At 40.8% G+C, this 19,417-nt stretch overlaps 1 protein-coding gene across 7 annotated transcripts in view; it reads right to left on the reverse strand.

The window, feature by feature from the left end:
* rbms3 (RNA binding motif, single stranded interacting protein) overlaps positions 1–19,417 on the reverse strand; it is a 253,831-nt gene that overhangs the window by 176,827 nt on the left and 57,587 nt on the right. For 4 of the 7 annotated variants that reach the window (XM_041052654.1, XM_041052652.1, XM_041052653.1 and 1 more), the window contains exon 1: positions 1,921–3,176. The exons of the other annotated variants lie outside the window; for them this stretch is intronic. In XM_041052654.1, coding sequence (XP_040908588.1) covers positions 1,921–1,995 — 75 coding nt within the window. In that variant the 5' untranslated portion in view covers positions 1,996–3,176. Of the gene's footprint in view, positions 1–1,920; positions 3,177–19,417 lie in introns of those variants that run through there. 7 annotated transcript variants of the gene reach the window in all.

Genomic DNA, 19,417 nt, shown 5'->3' on the forward strand with positions numbered 1-19,417 from the left:
GGAAGGGGAATGGAGGGGCATACCCTGATTGAGAGGCCCCCGAGATGAGTAACTCTGAGATATAAGAAGGGGGAGGGAGAGAGAAGGGGGGTGATGGAAGGAGTAGAGGAGGGGAGTGGGAGGGAGAGGGAAGCCATATGGCAGCAGCACAAATGTATTAAACTATAAATCAGGGAGAGCTTGTGGACTGCCAGGTGGGGCTGCAAGCAGGTCCTCCCTGCTGGAAGTGCAATGGTTCACAATATAGCTCCACATGGAAAAGTATCAACACAACTGCTATGTTTTATCAATTTTATTGATGCATTAATTGCATAAACAATTTCCTCCCCCTTATTATTATTATTTTTTTTCATTCTTATAAATCAGTGAAATTTGCTACATTATAACGGTTACTCCTTGGGCTGAGTATTGTTTGAAAATGTTCCCCACTGCTGCCAATAAAGCAGCTGAGTTTTGAAATCAATATCAAAACAATGCGTTTTTCAATACCTTTCTTGTGGGAAAATAAACATGTTTTCTCAATGATTCAGAGTTAAATAAAAACTTTGCCTGAATGAAATATTTACTAGTTACATAAGTTCCCTAATCATGATCAGGGAATATCTGATTTTAAAGAAAGCCTTTTTTTTTGATGCTCATTTGTGTTGTTACCCAAAAAGCATTGAAATTCGACACCAAGTCTTATTTATTCCTTTCTATATGTAATGGTGGCTTTTAAATGGTCACATTAAAGCACAAAATAAATCTGCAAATTAAAGAAAAGGGAAATTTATCTTTGCAATTTCTGTTTAAGGTAATAACATCATACACTATGTTACTTTAGGTGCTGGCTGCGACTACAAAATATATACTACAACTGCACATCTTCAGCATCTTGATCGGCCTTTGTTGTGCATCACACCATCACAATAATGGGCAGAAATTAGTGTTATGCATGTGGCAGAAAAACAAATAGACTAATCCCCAAAAGGCTTCCATTTTAATCCCGCGATAATGTCTGGGTAGTGTGCCCAGCCAGTGTCCTGGCAGCCATCAGGGCCCAGGCCTGAGCTTGCATCCCAGAGGCACTGATGCATACTACAGCTAGAGCAAACACGGGCAACCTTCCTCATGCCTGCTCTGTGTCAGAACCATACAGACCATCACAACAGAAAAGAAGAGTTTAAAACCTCACTGTCTCTTCCTCGTAAAGCACAACAACTTGACATTTGTGCTATTTTAGTGAATTAGAAACTTCATTATTAGATGTTTTCTTTGCCCCTTTAGAAATGTGGCACTGAAGAATTTGAACAATGGCCTAGATTCAGCTTGAAATTATTTCATTAGTAAATTAAATCTGTATCCTAACTCTGTCATCTGTTTCGTGTGAGATAACACAAAAAGAGCTGTCAGTCTGATTAACAAAAGCCTCTTAATTTACTTTACATGTGATTCAACATGTTACACTTTGTGCCACTGCAGTGTGTCACTTCAAGAGTTCATCGGTTTGAAGGTGAGGGATGGATGGAGGTTACTGGACAGCTCCCAGTAACGCTCTAGTAGGCTGGACAAACAGTAGACCAAAGCCTCCAGCCTTGATCCCTGATCCTTCACTCAGAGACACATATACATGCCCACAGACACACACATACACACTGACACAGACATCTAAACTCCAATGAGGTACCTGCCATCTGAAACCATCACAGCCAAGGCCAGCTATCCATCAAATCCCATCTCCACTCAGGGAAGAGAGGAGGATGGAGGGAGTGCAGTGGAAGAGAAGAGGTGGGGGAGGGAATGGTGGTGAGGGTGAGGGAGAGTGAGGGAGAGTGAGGGAGGGTGAGGGAGGGTGAGGGAGGGTGGGAGGGAGATGGGACAGTAGTGTAGGAGGAGATGAGTGGGCTTGAGGAATGCAAGAAGATCAGAGGAGCGGCATACCTTGGTCTGGAGATAGTGGGGGTAGTAGTAGGTGTACTGAGGGTACATTGGCTGCTGCTCCAATCGCTTGCCCATGTAGCTGGAATCCTTAGCACTGAGGCAGGGAATGGTGACACGGGGGTGGGAGCTGCCAAGTAGCTAGCAATGGGATAGAGTGGAGGGGCTGTGCGATTCCTGTCTTTGCTGTCCGCACCACTGTGTCGCTAGAACAGTCCTCCAGGGAGAAGGCAGAGTCTGCACGCCGGACAGCGGCTGGGAGTGGGACTGCCTCTGATGGAGAAGCTCCTGATGAAAGGTGCCTCACCGGTCCGGAGCCTCAGTTTAGGGCGGATGCTCACTCAGTCTCTTACTGCTGGATCAATGGAAATATTTCCACAAGTGCTAGAACCAAGAGCAGCGTGTCTGTCAGCAGCTGGTATCGGATAGTAACGCGTGATAAGGGTGAGGTAGAGGAAGAAGAGGAAAGAGAAGACGTGAAGAGGTGCAGGTGGCAGTAGCTCTGGCAGTCCTGTAAATGTTGGAAAATGGGAGAGGAAGAGGAGGAGGAGAGGAGGAGGAAAGGGATGACAAGGAAAACGGGAGAGGACGTATAGGTTCACTTCTCTATTTAAGCTGTTTCACTCCAGTCTTTCGCCTGAGCTTTAATCTGCCTCTCTCTCAAACACACTGTGAATCTGACTCTCTCTCACTGCCCCTCTTTCTCTCTCTCTCTCTTTCCCTCTCTTACATACACACACACTCTCTCTCTCTCTCTCCTCTGTAGTCTGATCCGACGGTGGCTGCGTGCTGTCCTGTTTGACAGAGGGGAGATATCCTCAGCACCGGTTGCCGACAGATGCACTTTGTGCACAGAGCAGAATCACAGCACGAGAGCCGAGCACAGGCACAGAAAGCAATCTCTCAGTCTGTAGCGGTCGAGCTAGCAAGAGGGCAGATCACACATAGAAATTATCCTAGTTTCTAAATGGTGTGGCATACACGCATATTTAAAAAATCCACCGGTAGGTTAGTCAATCCACTGGGCTCCAGCTAGAAGACGAGTGAAAAAAAAAAAAAAACAGTGACTGTGTCCCAGGTGTCCAGTAAAGAAGGAGTCCCTCGTCTGCGATCCTCCCTCTTCCTGCTCTTGTAAAATGTGTTCCTTATTTCTTCCTTGGCTCTCTCACTCCTCTAAGCAGCTTGCCTCATTCTCTTTCTCTCTGTCACACAGTTGCTCTCTCTCTCTCTCTTGCGTGCGCTTTCTCTATCACTCAGTCTCTCAGCCTCTCTCTCTCCTTCTCCTCCACACTGACAGGGCGGTAAAGGGGGCTCGTCCGAGGCTGCGAGCAGAGCAGACTGCCTCCTCCTTCCCCTAGCCCAGCCGGTAGGAGGGTCTTGAGCAGCTCTGTGCAAGAGAGGGATCCAGACACAGACCAGCGGGCTGCAGTGTTTCCACAACCTGGGAGAACGCAGGGAAGAGGAGTAGAGACGAGAAGTGGATGGTGGCAGCGTGAGCAGTCGATTCCCCCTACTGGCTGCACGTGGAGCTACCACCTGGAACACACTGCGTCCTCAAATAAACACTCTTTCTTAACTTAACTACAATGATTTAACCTCAAAAGCAGTAAAGTTGGATGAACCACTAATGTGTGTGTGTGTGTGCTTTAAGGAATGCCAGTTATTAGTTATGCAAAAGCTATGTTTTTACGTGGCGCTCACTGCAAAAGGAAGAATTAGATCATACTGAAATCATTAAGTTTTGATGTGAATCTTTCACTTCAGGGTCAACAAAGAGGAAGTGCAGTCAGTCTTCACTTGTAAAGAGCAATGATACGACTGAACACAGTATATACAGTAACAATAGCCTCCAAGTATTAACCGAGAGGATGAAGGGAAAACCACTTCCTGTGTAACATCAGAAGATGACAGTGGAGGTACTAAACTCTTGACCATGACCATGACCATGACCAAAAACATTTCAAAAATGTCTTGTCGGTGAGTGTTTGCTTGATCTCAAGCAACCACAGCTACATTCATACTTCTGCAAAAAACAGTCGGACTCAGAAAGTTCCACTACTTTTTTGTCTCACACACGCAAACACAATCTCAGACACACACGCTCACACACACACTCGCATGGATAGGAACTGACCTAAAGTCCTCCAGGGTGTCTCAGTGACGCTAAGGCCACAAGTTCAGGAGCCTCATTTTTCACTCAATTAGCAAATCAGCTTGGTTTTCATTTAAATTGCCTGCCATGAGTCCTGCTGGAAACTGCAGCCAAAACCTACACTATGAAATTACTGGACTGAAAACAATTATATTTTGGCAATTTCCACATCTGAAAACAGACCCATGACTTTGATGAGTTTAGTTTTGTATTTCATCTGTTACACTTGAAAGCGTTAGACTAAAACCCATGAGGCCGATTTCTCCTTCTGAAACAATAATAACCTAATTACATATCTCTAGTGCAACACTCAATTTAAGTGACTTCAGGTGTAGAAAACACACATTCTTTACTACAAAGAATGTTGATAATTGCTTTGCTGCATTAAAATGTAGATTATAGTAAGTCCTGTACTGACTACTGAATTAATTGATTACTCAATCACAAGTACATTAATGACTGACATTTTTGAAAATATTGCAGAACACATATTATTTTCAAACTTAAGAGTCTGACTTCACAATCTAGACACACAGTGCAGTGCAAATGTCACATACTCTTTATGAGAGCCATGGGTCTGAAAAGGCCCAGTGCATGTGGACAGACCGAATCAATACCAGCAGAAGAATCCCAGGGACCAAAACAAAGCATGAAGAGAAAGGGCAGCCTTTTACAGACATGGAGAGGAAAATATAATTATCAGATAGGCCACTTTTATCTGTAGGAAAGAGATGAGTATGATATCCATTGTGGATTACCAGATTAACAGGTTCAACTAGACACAGAAACCGTCAGCATCTGGTGAAAGGCAGAAAGTAGAGAACAAAGTGAGATGGACAAAGGCCAATGGAGAGAGTAATAGAAGAAGAGATACAGAAAGAAAATAAGGTAAGACACATGCAGAGATGGAACCTGAAAGAGCCATAGAGGCAGAAGAGATTCATATGTCTTTATACCACTGTGTGTCCACTAAGCCACCACATAAAGTCCTCTCTGTATTACATAGATAAGGCTCATCACTTCTGGATTTTCACCTAAAATTCCTTTTTAAAGGAGAAAAACAGTGCAGTAAATCTGGTTCAGCTTCACTCATATTCTGTCAACATGTAACCAAAAGTCATGTTATTTTGATAGTTAATAATTTAATATATTTTCCTGCTGCTTAATCTACATATTAATCTATCCTGGAAATAACTGTTACTTGAAGCCCTAACCAAAACCCATATTTTTAGTAAAATAAATTCAAAATAGCCAATAGTCTCCCCTAATTATGGAATCTGTGCTACTATTTATGACTGTAAACTCACCAACTTTTTCTAATATTTATTCAAATTAGTTGACAGAGAATGGAAACACAGAGTACCATTACACAGACACTGGTCAGCTAAACCATTAAAATTCATTGGTCCAGCCATTAAGAATTAAGAGTCGGGAATTGAGACTTGACTCTTGAAACTAAAGAACCTGACCTGTGGCCCTACAGACAACACTAGAAACTACCTTGAGAACTGGCTGATGTGAACTTTCAGCCTTTACCCATGAGTTGGCAAAGGTTAGTTTATAAAGGTAATTTCACATTAAGTGACTGGAGAGCAGTAATGCACGCTGTATGTAAATAAATGTCAGGCCTGTGTCTTATTCGGTGGAAGCAGACCTTGAACACTGTGGATGTGCGTGTTTTGCCCTGGAGGTGATGGAGGTGCTCTGGTCTGAATCAGTGAGACTCACGTCACAGAGAGGTGATATGCAGCCGGCTATTTCACGGAAAGAGAGAAAGACTTAGTTTCTTTCTTTTCTTGTATTGATACTGACACAACACTTCCTCATTCTGCATTATCTCCATGCTGTTGCTGTTTTTTTATTTTGTGTGTGTGTGTGTGTGTGTGTGTGTGTGTGTGTGTGTTTTTTTCACCTAAAAACTCCCATTTTAAAAGACTACAACTGGGCAGCATTGTTTTTACTCAGGTGTTTCAAACTACTTTGCACACTATGGCGCACTCAGCCACCCAACACAGCACAACAGAGAAATAATAGAGAAATAAACTGCTAGACTGTTTCAAATTGCATTCAGTGATCTGAACAGTGAGTGAAAACTGATCTGATTTACAAGCTAGTTTATCACAATAAAGCTAAAACTGTGCCTCTCTGCTGCTTGGAATATTTTAAAACCTACGCCGATGAATATTTGCTAATATTTCTGCAGCCACGTTTGTCAAACATTTTCATAAAACAAAGCCGAAGCCATCTGCTGCTGCTCTGTTCTGAGGTCTTCCTCTGATACTCGTTGATTCACTTTCTAAATTGAGAGCATGAGTGAGTCACTCACAGGACTTTGAAAAAAAAAAAGAGTATCAGGAAGATAGCTGACTGTGTATCATGCCCCTGAAGGTGTTAAGTAGTTGCTATTCCCCTCTAAAGAATGCAAGTCTAGTAATAGAAAGCTTCAGCATGATCACAGCATGGCCTCTGGTCTGAACCAGAGTGATTAAAGAGACAGTGTTGGGGTTCTTTTTAAATTTTTTTTACTTAGCCTATATTTAACCAGGTCAGTTGAATTCGTATTTGGCAAGTTAACACAGCAGTATAAGATACAAGATTTTTTTGGAAGATGATTTATATCAATGTCCATGGAGATATTAGTGTCCTGAAGAGGCACTGAAACAGCTCTTCAATCGCTGCTCTGACAACACCAGTTATTCTGCTAATGTCCTAAATCTATATTTAAAAGGGAGAACAATGAGAAGGCAGAAAAATACATAATTTAAGAGCAAAAACAAAACACAAAAAGCTGAAAGAGAACTAGTTGTCTTCTAAGTACAAAAACAGTAAAGAGTTACTCAATGTTCCCATCTAAATGGAATTCCTAGAAAGTCCACAACCATACTGCCCCACTGCCCGACCCTCCCCGAGGGCATTTACTGTACTTCTTCAAGCTGCAGAAACCAAGAGGCTTTGTTTCCTGTGGTTTGTTGGACAGTCCTGTCGTGGGTGTTTCCCAGAAATGACCAGATGTGAGGAATTCGAGGGAAGGTTTTTGCAGCGCCAGGGGAGGGGTGGTGGGAGAATGGAGGAAGGGAGGAAAGGAGGGAAGTGGAGTTAGGGAACAGCAGGGCCTGGTATTCCTGGAAAAACCCTTTTGCTTTTGGCAGTGGTTCTACTGGGAGATACCCGAGCACCAGAAGATCATCTTACATGTTTAATGCAGACCTACTGATGTAGCTTGACTAACCCCCTTCCCTGGGGCATTTTGCTCATGATAAAGTGAAAGATGAACTGTCTTACCAGTCCAACTATGACGCGGTTGCTACGCATATGCTGTTGCGACATGGACACTACAATCTATCAAACATCTGAGACTGTGCTTGGGTTATTACGGCAGAAATCACGTGATTTTAGTTCCCGTTTGAAAACATGGCTGAATGTTGATGATCACTCCAATCAGGAACAGACTGATAAACAGATGCTGCTTGCACACTAGTGTTCATCGTACCACAGAGGATCACTTGCTATTCAGTACAGAAGATGAAGTTTGTATGAAAGTGTAGTATTCATACAAACTGCTATAAAAAGATTTTTTTTTCATTAAAGCAAAATCTAATTTAGCTAAATTCGAAGGCATGCTGAGACAGACTGATGCCAAATTCAAGATCCCCTGTAAAAAAAAAAAAGAAAAAAAAAAGAAATAATTCAATAATTGCAAATATGTCAGTTTATGAGGTCTACATGAAAACCAGACATTCTGGCAGTTTTACTAAAACTGAAAAGAAAAGCAGCACAAACCACATAAAGTAGAAGAGGGTGGATAACCTCTGATGTGGTTCTAGATTACAGAATGAGTTTCAATTTGTCTTTATACTGTTTCTTGCCGTTCATTCCTATATTGTGATAACTAATTCAATTATGTGTTTAACAACATCTGAAATCAATAAACCAGTCAAATCAGAATGACAAACTACGTGTGCAAAAAAGTCAGTCCTGAATTTAAATGACAGTGTCAGTCTCCAATCCGACACATAAGCTGAAAGTAAAGGTATATTGTTGTGTTTGTAAATTGTCGAGCGTAGCCAAATTGCCCTGTAATGTAAGTTTCATCCATTCAAGCCCTCTTCCTGAAACACTGTAATGTGAGAAGCTGACCAGACTTATTGAGATAAAGGAAGTATGCACACACACACGTAAATGTAAATGCTAAAATACACACTTCCCCCTGTTTCTAAACACTGTGAGATATCTTAACATTATGTGCGTAAGTTCAGCACATCTCTGGCACATACGGTTTCCTAATACATTCTTATCAGTGTACTAACGGATGAAAGCCTCTAAGGTAATTCAACACATTCCCCCCTGAGAGTATAATTTTACACAGTGCAAAGAGCAGAGCGATATAGTCAAGATATCATTGAAGGGTACTTCGCTTTATTTTTATTTCTTTATATATATATGATGGTCACATCACCTCATTTTTGTGGTTTATCTAGTACTTTCATTATAATGTGAAAGGACAAACCGAGTCTGGACCACCAGCCCTGCACTGAGACATTTGATAAACACCAGGCAGATCTCCAGTGAGTCATTAGCTTCTATCACAACACAGAAGAGAGCAATGCAGGCCTAATGGGGAGGAAATATGAGACCAGACATGCATGAGTAAAAATGACTCACAGCACCCCTTACTACACCCAACAAGGGGCAGGCAATAGGCCTAAAAGAGTTAATTGCGTACACTTACTAGATCTCTACTCCAAATGTGAAATGCATAAACAACCAACTCATTTCCTGATTAAAAGTGATTCTGAGAAAAGATAAAAGTTGTTACAGATTAATTTGTACTGGCAAAAAAGGAGCCCACAGCCAGGGTGGATTTTACATCTGTGCATATGTGAGTGTGGGATTTTGCCTGTATACAAGCACGGGATGTGTGTATCCACATCTGCATGTTTTGGTTGAGAAACAACATTTGAAGTCACGCGGTCTACAGCTGTGACAGTTCTATGTGTGTGCCGGCATGAGCACCAGTGAGTGTACTGTGTGTGTGTGTGTGTGTCTGTGTGAGTGTGTGTCTGTTTTTTTTTTTCCTCTATGTGAAAATAGTAAGTAAAGCAAAACATCTCTGAGGAAATTCAGAGCCCACCGGAGGGTCAAGGTTATACTGACACAAAAGGTGAAAACACCTCGGTGGAGCTCAGAGATCAGACTTCCTGTGTGACCTCATGCTAGCCCTGATATAACACATAAACTGCAACGGAAAGCTGGTCATATCCCTCTGTGCACCAGCTAGACTCCTACTGCCAGGGATAGCATAAAAGAGGAAGAGATGATGCCAGGAAAGTCTCTGCATAATAAGGAATTAAGTGCTGCACAGGCAGCATGGGAGTGAGTGCGAGTTAAAACAATAGATATTTTCCATGTGGACCTACAAAGCCAAAGTATTCAAAATCCTCATTCTTTAGAATATGAAGAAGTCGGACCCCACAGAAAAAGGCAAAAATGACTCACAGATAAGGAAAGAGGCCTATCAAAGCTTCATCACAGCACTCTGAGTTACTATCATGCATTTTGTTTTATTCATTGTGGCGATGCCCTGAACAGATCCAAGTGCAAAGTCATTCATTCTTGTCAGTTCTGTGCTACTTTTTCTGCCTGTTTGAGACTGTGTTGTGTTTGAAAGATTTAAACAAAGATGCATTTAAAAGAATCCTCACCATAAACTACACATACAAGAAGATGCTGGTATACTTGACTCTGTGTGTGTGAGATTACTGGTGTTCATGAGCAAGCATGTCAGAGGCACATAGGTAGTAGAGTGAAATAGCAAATCAATAAAAGAAAGGTGCTGAAGGTTCTGCCCACAGCAGATAGAGATTGGAGACTGGGAAGAGTTATAGCTGAGACCCATAAAGGCTTATGAAGCTCAATGCTGCCTGCAATTGAGCAGGATAGGATGGGAGGACAGCAGCAATGTTTTAAAGCACTGCTAAGCCATCCTGGAATGAAGTGAAATAAGCACGTCACACAGAGATGAGAAGTGAAAGGGAGGGGACAGGCAGAGTGAGAAACAGTGAAGAGTAAGGAGAGAGAGAAAACAGAGTGTGTCGTTCTAAGAGGAATATTTCAGGGTGGTAAATGGAGCAGAACTCCATTCCAGCTCCTCTCTTAACCTCCCCCGGTGTCTCATCCTCTGCATGCAAAGCATGAAGCCCAGGAGACAAAGAAAACAGAGAGAGAGAGCTGAAGAGACAAGCTTCAGGACAAAATAACACTGATATTAATAGACAAGACATTTTTACTCACGCATTTGTTTTAACATAACAGAAAACACACACTGCCGTAGAAGAGCAGTAGGTGAGAATTTCCTCTATTCATCATTGCCATTCTGACCAATTTGTGATTTGAACAGTGAAAAAGTGAAGCTCATGGACCTCAAACACATGGGCATCCTCCTGACATGTCACCCACTGGGATCTGTTTGCATTGCACTTCACTCATTTGTTGACTGCAACAGCTTTTCTCACGATATAATCTTTAAATTGACAGTAATCAATATCTTTATATCCACAACAGATTACATGACTACTTTTATGAGAAAGGGGGTAGTTGTAGTGATGAACCGACAGAGACTTATCACCTGACATTTCAGTTCCCGTGATTCTGTGGAGCTTTATATCGTCAGCTCATTGTTTTGGTTTTTCAGTCCAGAATTTCACTGTTTTGGTTCACGCTCACCACACTCATGGCGTAGTTTCAGCTGCAGCAGGCAGCTCTTTTGACTCTGTGTGCAATTTGGACAATGATTGTTTCATCAACAACAAAAAAAAAAAGCTTGAATGTTTTAGCTTTTTTTTTGTTGTTGATGAAACAATCAAATTGTCCAAATTGCCCGAAGAGAAAATAGGTCATGGGAGCCTGGAGTCTTTTGTGTATTTAACTTTAAAAAGAGGAAGAAATGCATTATTAAGAACTCCTGCACAATTAATGGGTGTAATAATATATGCTGTCTAGTAAATCTCATATGTCTTCATAAGCTAACTCAGGAAATGTAGTATTTCCATATGTGGCAAGCTTTTGATACATTATAGTGCAACTCAAAAACGGTAGCAAATCTCTGACATACAGTTTATTCTTTGGAACATTATCATGGGATTTGTTTGGTGTAATATCGCCCGATGGCACTGAGGTACCAGAAAACATACACCAGATGATTATGAACATTTAGGATTAGGTAGTATCCAATTTTTGATATAGTTAAACCTTCCCCAATTTTTCCGGCATTACCAGCTGATTAAAAATCACATTGTAGGAATTTGAAAACAACACCAACGATTGTCTGACCAATGACAATTTGGTTGGACCAGAGAATCGACCAATCGACTGGAAGACTATAGCCCTGAACACAACCAAGCCTGACTGCTCCAAGGGGACAGACGGAGGAAGGATGTTATACACAAGTTCTACCTTTTACACAACAAATAATTGTTTGTTTTTAGATGGAGGAAAGAGAGAGTATGATACAGTTAGAGGAAGAGCAATAATACTTTGAGAGCAGGTAAATGAACAACTGCCAAATTTTTACACTTGTCAGTACTGAGGGTCAGATACTTTGTGGTCCTTGTCCTATTAAACTGCTTTATTTTATAGTACTGACATAGTGTGCAATAATATGTGCCTTTACTTTATATATGTCTCTGTATAAGGCTCGACAGAACCAACAAAAACGTGAACAATCAAGCTCTTTTCTCAAACAAGAATTGTTCAAGCACTACATTTCTGCTGCCAAAACAACACACAGTGGAACGTTCAAAAACAGCACTGCTGTTAAATAAATCAAAAATACCCTGGCAGCTTAGCTCAGCAGCAAAACCAGATACAGTGACAGAATCATGCAGCCATTCTTCCTTTTTATATTCCAGATTTTGCCTGCATTTTAATTTATGGCCATAGACAAAAGAGCGGTCTGTTACGACATGACAAAAGGTTTATTCCTCACAGAAAACAAAATTTTATTATCATTATTATTATTATTTGGTATTCTTATATCCTTACCAATAGTGAGGGATATGTGTAATGTCTGCCTTGTGGTAATGCAGTGTTAATGTTGTATTTAATGTGTTATGTACAAAGTCTGGATAGTACTATACACAACACATTAAGAAATAGTTTTAATTTAGTAAGCACAATTAGGGAACCTGTGACAATTTGGTTTGAGTCTAAGTCTTAAACAGGTGGGCAAAATATTAGCTTTCAGTACAATACAACCCAACATCAACACACACCACATTATTATATGTATTGTACATGTCTTCCTATTGTGTGGTATTGCTGGTATGGTACATTTTATTATACTGCAACAACTTTATTATTTATTGTTTTACTACCTTGTAAACAGAAGATGTTTATTATTATAGTCATTGTTATTTATGGATTATCTAACTCATAGCTTTACTTAGGAAAAGGTCCCACATACACCTTTTTGGAAACTGTTACACGCTTAAATTTACTTTCCTATAAAAAGATAATTAAATAAATAAAGCTCAATAGGTCAGAGTTGTTGTACCACCATTGCCTCATGTCAAGTCAGGAAGAACCCTGCCTACAGGGCAAGCAACTGTAATAACAGAGATGAACTTTCAATGTTGTGTTCTGCCACAAATGATTAATTTGGCAGACATGACACAGACAGTATTCCTCAGAAAAGTTCAAAGCACGAGTTAGTTTTCTGTTCATAGTAAGAAAATTTCACGGCCACAACCACTTATACCTAGTGTCCAGAGCACACTGCAGGGTAAGTGGACTAACATTGCTAACATCAGTTGAGAGAAGTGTGCTTTTTCTTTAACAGTGAATTTCTGAGTGTGCTGTAACTCAGTAAGCCTAAAGAAGCATTTTGTCTTTGATGCTGTGGAACTCGCACCAAAACCTGATGTTCAAATTAATGTTTCACACCACAGCCTCTTCAACGAGATAAGTCAAGCAGTGTGATTTACTCATGAGATTCATCTGGTCTGTGAGAAGAAAAAAACAAGCTATATATACAAAAAGAAAACAAAATGGACCCAGAAAGGTGATGTGCGTTGCAAGTAGTTGTGTTCAGCTATTTTGGGGAGGATTTTTTAGGCGAGAGTTTTGGGTTAAGGAATTAATGTAAGGTCCTCACTAGTATGTAAATACTAAAATATGACCGTGTGAAATTAATGTGTTAGGGTGTGTTCCTGTGTGTGTGTGTGTGTGTGTGTGTAGCCATGGGCCTCACAGCTTCATTAGAATCGTAGAGGCCTCATCATCTCCTTCTTTCCCATACGGTTCATGTTCAGCATCGCTCATGCCCATATTGCATGATTGCACTGAAGGACCAGTATAATCAGCCATAATGCTTTACAGATGTTTTGGGTGTTTTTAAAGCCAATACTACAGCCCCAGGCATCCATATATGAAAACCCATCTGTGCACGGATGTCAAAGTGTGTGTGTGTGTGTGTGTGTATGTGTATGTGTAGCTGAAAATCATGGCATGATCAGAGTGAAACATAAGGAATTAAGGTCACATCTACAGCTCAGGATGTGTGATTTATGTCCCCCTGCTCCACCCTGGCATTGACTAATCACCTGAACAGAAAGTAACAGGTGCAAACTGATTTGCTGAAGAGCGATTTCACAGATGAGATGCTCCGAATTTGCTATTAAACACGGCCAAGAAACAGCACTAGGCCAGCAATGACATGTAAATATGACAGTCCACATGATCTGAACAAGAGAAGACACCCATTTAAATCCCTGTAAGATCTGCCAGCACCCTTCCTAATCCACCATCTAACATCTCCCATTGTGTCCAACATCTAATAACAACCACGAACCGCTGCTAAATGAAGACTGGTGGCATACCACAGCCAAGAATTTGCATGGACCGCCCGCTCTTGTGAAATAGGAAATGAAACATGTGGAGGCTTGGAAGCTCAGTCAGATTCTGGATATTCCTGTGGTCTGGCACTCAGGATTCTGTGGCCGGGGCCTTTAATTCCTAATGGTGGAGAACGCCAAGCTCTGGTCACGACAGGAAATGCCTGCTAGGTGAAACATCCGCCCAAAAAGCATTCATTCAGAAGTGTCAAATGCAGTACACAAGGTTTCCCTACAAACAAAGTGCTTTGTCATCATGACAATGTTAGTTTGGTTAGAATTCAGTCAGGTAAAATAGTATTTCAAAGGGAAATTCTGTTCTTTTTTTAAGCAGCACCTGAGTCTTATATCTGTTGTTTAGCCTTTTGGTCGCCACTTCTAGGAACATCCTCAGCTAAAATATGTCACTTTCATGTATTTGTATTATAGCCAAGATGACAGTTTAAGGTTCTATAGAAAAAAGTAATTTATTTGAATCTAATACAGCAAAAGCTGGGGGAAAAAAACCTGGTTAGAAATGTGTGATCTACTGGGCTTATGTTGTTGATTTCAACGTGTGAAAATACAATCACGGTGTGAAACATGTAATTTCCACTTCACTGACAGTTCTTAGCCAGATTTCACTATTACTGTCAACCAGGACAGGTGTGGCCCAATAACAGATCAACATTTCTTGATAGAATATGGAGAATGTCTATGATTAATGAAGGTCTCTCTCTCTCTCTCTCTCTCTCTCTCTCTCTCTCTCTCTCTCTCTCTCTCTCTCTCTCTCTCTCTCTCTCTCTCTCTCTCTCTCTCTGCAGAACATGTGTGATTGTCAGTAGACCTGGTGGAAGATTGTTCACTATGTAAACGTAAAAAAATTAAAATCATAACTGCTAAAATTGGTCGCCAAACATACTTTGGCCAAATATATATTAGCAATATATAAACTTCAATTTACTTTAGCAATACCTTCAAATGAAAAGATAATTACTGTTGTTTACATTATGCTCTAATTTACAACAATTTACAAAAAGATTCAGACTCAAAAATACATCAGTGTTGTATGTTGTATGCAATATACTTGCTAAAGCCATTATATGATAATTCCAAAATAAAAATGGAAGCTGAGGTATTGCAGCAAGCAGATAGTGCTGATACTGTCAAACTGTGAGTGTGTGTGTGCCTGCATTGCGGGTGGGGGGGTGGGGTTAGCAAACGAATGTCATAGGAAGCTAAAGCATAGCATTCGTACACAGAAACACACTAGCGGCACTCAGTCACTCTGCCTCAGTGTGCACTGTTAAAGCAAATTAAGGAAGCCTTGGCAGCCTTTTAATGGTCTGTCACAGTCTAACAGGTTTAGAGCGCTTACAATGGACCCAGGCACTAAGCCCGACAGCTCACGCTTAATTGTTCAGATCCTGTGTGCGTATGTGTGTGTGTGTGTGTGTGTGTGTACTGTTAGAGTCATTCTGTGCCTGTAACTAAAGTCATTGATTCTCATTATGAGGACAGATAAGATAGACACTTCCTGCCTGTCAGTCTGTCGGTCTGACTGGTTCAATAAAATGCGTACTACAGCTGATATGTTAGGATGAATGCGGTGCCAAAAATCGTCAGTTTCTCCAACCACAACTACGCTGTTATTTTAGAGAAAGTGATCCTAAACCCAATGTATTCACACACAGTTACATTCTCACTCAGCTGAGTATAGGCAGTTAATTGTGTGGCTATTTTCCACAAAAAAGAATCATGAAATTTTTTAGCATTTCCAAATAAACCACTCTCAGACAGAGACAAAGACATGCAAGGCACAAGGCCATAAGTGGATTGAGTTATTGACTCAAGCAGCCAATAATAAACAAAACATCAAGTGTCTCAATTTTCAAGTGGTGCCTGAAGAAATCAACAAAACAAATAGAACCATTTGTTCTTCACTCTGTAACCCACACTCTATCAGCCAGCAAAGTGGTCCATGAAGGACGAGGTGGCTGTGCCTAAAAATCCCTCCTAAATGGTTGGAGATTCTGAGCTGTGTGACCTAGAATATGTTTGACAATCTTCTTTTAATTAGGCCTTGAAGACACGACTCATTCCAACTGCTGTCCCGAGAGCTAAATTAATTACTGAGACAAAGCCCACTCTAGCTCATGGCAAAGATGAATCATTGCAGTATTTGGGGAATGAGCAATGCTCTTCATTCAAGGGCTGATGAAAGAGACTCAGACTCTAAAAAGTAAGCTAATACACTTCATCACCAAGCTTCCATAAGGCTCTCCCAGTCGTACCACACATGTACGGTACACATCGGCATCTGCTGCTTCTGCTAGCAGGAATTCATAACTAATCTTCTCTTGGATATGGACTATTTCGTTGAACTATTTATCAAAAATATCAACTGGAACTTTTCTGATGGTTACAGCTCATCTGAATCTGTTTTCTCCATAACATCTTTGCCGTCCATCCACTCCCTGCGTTCCTTTTATCATAGCATCATCCCTCTCCATGGTCTGATCATTTTGCTTTCCTGGACGATTAACAGATAACTAGCCTAAACCCAGTTGCCTTGTACAGACCATCAGCCAGCGGACGATCCCTCACTCGCTGCCAGCAGGCAGGCCATTCATTCAGTTAAATGACTGTGTCATCTGTCAGCCTGTGTAAATGGGTGTTTGTGAGTTATGGCTAATTAAGCAAATCACAACACCAAGGGTTGTGCCAGAGCCTGGGCCTCACAAAAGAGACAGATCAAAAGGTGAGCTGGAAGGATGGAGTCATGTCAAACCTAAACCTGATGAATATCCGAGGAGCGAAGAATTCAAAAATGTGAGAATTTCATTTGGTCATGCTTGTCAGATATAAACAAAGAAATGTTCCTAGTATTATAGTTAGAGCCTAGTTTGGGTGCAGCAGAGCAGCACTTCGCAAGCAGCGATTTGATATTAATAATTTGCTCATTTTTCTCTTTCACTTTCTGTACTTGTTTCCTCTTTCTCGCTGATTATCACCTACTTTCTCACACTCAAGCAATGTCCCTCTCTGAGTTTTCAGACCTTGTGAATCTGGAGAGACCTACTACTAGGTTTTGTACTGACTGAACTATAGGCTAGGGGGTGTGCCTGGCAAGTATAATGAAGTAACAACCAGTTTGGGCGGGCGACACATCCAGATTAAATAGAAGGTTTCACTGGAATGTCTATGTCCTCAGATAAAAGAGTGATGATCCATTCAAATGTTTTCATTAGGAGAAAAATGTGTCTTGTTATCTACGTCTGATAACATGAAAATTCCCCATGAGCCGGTAAAGGATAACATATGGAAACAGTTGATCAGCCAACAGTTCTTGCACCAATTCCCCAGCAGTGGAGTATTTGTTATCCTACCAGAGAGGAAAGCTTGTTTCGGCCTCTGCAGCACGTGTGTAGGTGTGTGTGCATCTCTATCTGTATGTTATGAAGAGAAATGAACTCTGCAGCAGTACATAGACGCAATGCAGGCAGGACTTCAGCTTTTTGCTTTCTCTGACACAAAAACATCTGCAAGAGCTCTGTTTAACTCGGTTATAATCACACTACATGGATGCAATTAACTGAAGTAGACCACACTGGTAATGCAATTCTTCATAGTTGTATACAGTTAAATAGTCTACAGCTATTAAGCCAGGACAAATTCAAGGTAGTGATTCTCAAAATGGCAGATATGCAAAATAATGAAACACTACCACAAACATGAGTAATATATCTGGACTGAGGTGACCAAGATGACTGAAGAAATGTTGGAAACATCTGGATATTAAGCACTTTGGAGATAATGTGTTGAAAGAGGAAGCATACCATCAGAAATGAAACAGCTCTGGGGTTCAGATAGAAAAAATGTGTTTATATAAGCAAAGGAAGTTGACTAAGAACATATGCTCATGTCTAACTGACTTGTGCAGTCACATATACGGAAGAATCACAGGGATAAGTGTCTTGCTCAAGAGCATCTGAACTTTAGATGCTGAGGTGGGTAGAGAGCATTACCTCTTTCACCTTATCTCTTCCCAGTCAATCCAAGATTTAACGCTGAAGCTAAACTGCTAGCCAACCATCACTTCCATCATCATCCAATTCAATTTTTCTGAGACCCTGTAGGAAGTGGTAACCCACACAAAGACGTATCGATTACCTCTATAGCAATCCTAGTCAAAATGAGGGTGAGGTGTTCAGATCAAGGGAAAGGAAGCACACCTTTGCCGATAGCAATGGAAGGAAATTTGTGGTTGGGGAGAGAATGTGGTGCAGCGTTTGTATTCTGAAGCACAGCTGGCTATTAAATATAATGTTTAATATAAAATATTCATACAAAAATCATTTGTTACAAACATTAACTTGTGCACTATCGATTTGCTTTCGGGTCACGTTAAGTACTTCAAGCTGATATAGCTGGAGCATCTGTCTCACTGAAACTAGTTTTCAAGAGGTAAAACAATATTTTCTTCTTCATACTAAAAAAATTGAAACCCTTCTCAAAAACAAAATTATGTGGCTACTAACACCAATATGGACCATTATCTATGTAAAATCCCAAACAAACAGAACATAAATAAAAGTAATCAAGAAATACAATATTAGTCAAATTTGGAATATTTGCTATGCGGTTGTGTGCCCTGCTATTTGCACTGCAAAGGAGTAGCTCATTAACAGTATGCTTTTGGGAAAGAAAGGATATTGGCAGTGTGAAAATAAATTACCATAAAAATGCAAAAACAGAGGAAAATTAAGAAGAAATATATATGTAGAGTGAAATTTTCTCAAAGCCAGAAACTGCATGTCAAATACTCTAAAAAAAAAACCTCCTTGCGCAGAGTGAAAACTCGTTTTACAATGTCTTCACTTCACCTGACACTGTATGTCCACCATTACTGCTATCGGGTATAAATGGGCTCTGTCACACCAATTAGTGGAAAACAGAATGTTTCCTTTTCTTTGCCATTGTGCTTGTGATCGATTCTCCATAGACCAGAAAATCTATAGAAGCTTAGTCACAGTCAAGGCTATAGGAGTCTTTGCAGCCACCTAAGTCACTGGGATATCTACACCAAATTATCATGTAAATTCATTCATGACATTTCACTAAACTCCAAGGGCCATACGTCATGCCAACCTCATGGTGGCAGTAGAGGAAAAATCACCAAAGTCAGTGATTTTTAATCCTGGCAGCTGATAATATCTGTATAAAAATCATGAGTATCTGCCCAACAGTTGCTGAGCTACTCCAACATGAACTAATCAACTGACTGGCTGACATTGCCATCCCTAATGCCAAGTCACTAGAGCGGGTTAAAAAGTCAACACTGTCTTTAGGCATTAGATGGGATGTGTTGACTTTGTCAATGTACCTGGTTGTGCTTTGCACCACAAACCATCCACCTCAACTACCTCCCTAGGACTTCTGTAAAGTGTAAGGATGTCACACTTCCTGGACTGGAAAA

Source organism: Toxotes jaculatrix, chromosome 13 (genome assembly GCF_017976425.1).
Source record: "Toxotes jaculatrix isolate fToxJac2 chromosome 13, fToxJac2.pri, whole genome shotgun sequence".
Lineage (NCBI taxonomy): Eukaryota > Metazoa > Chordata > Actinopteri > Toxotidae > Toxotes > Toxotes jaculatrix.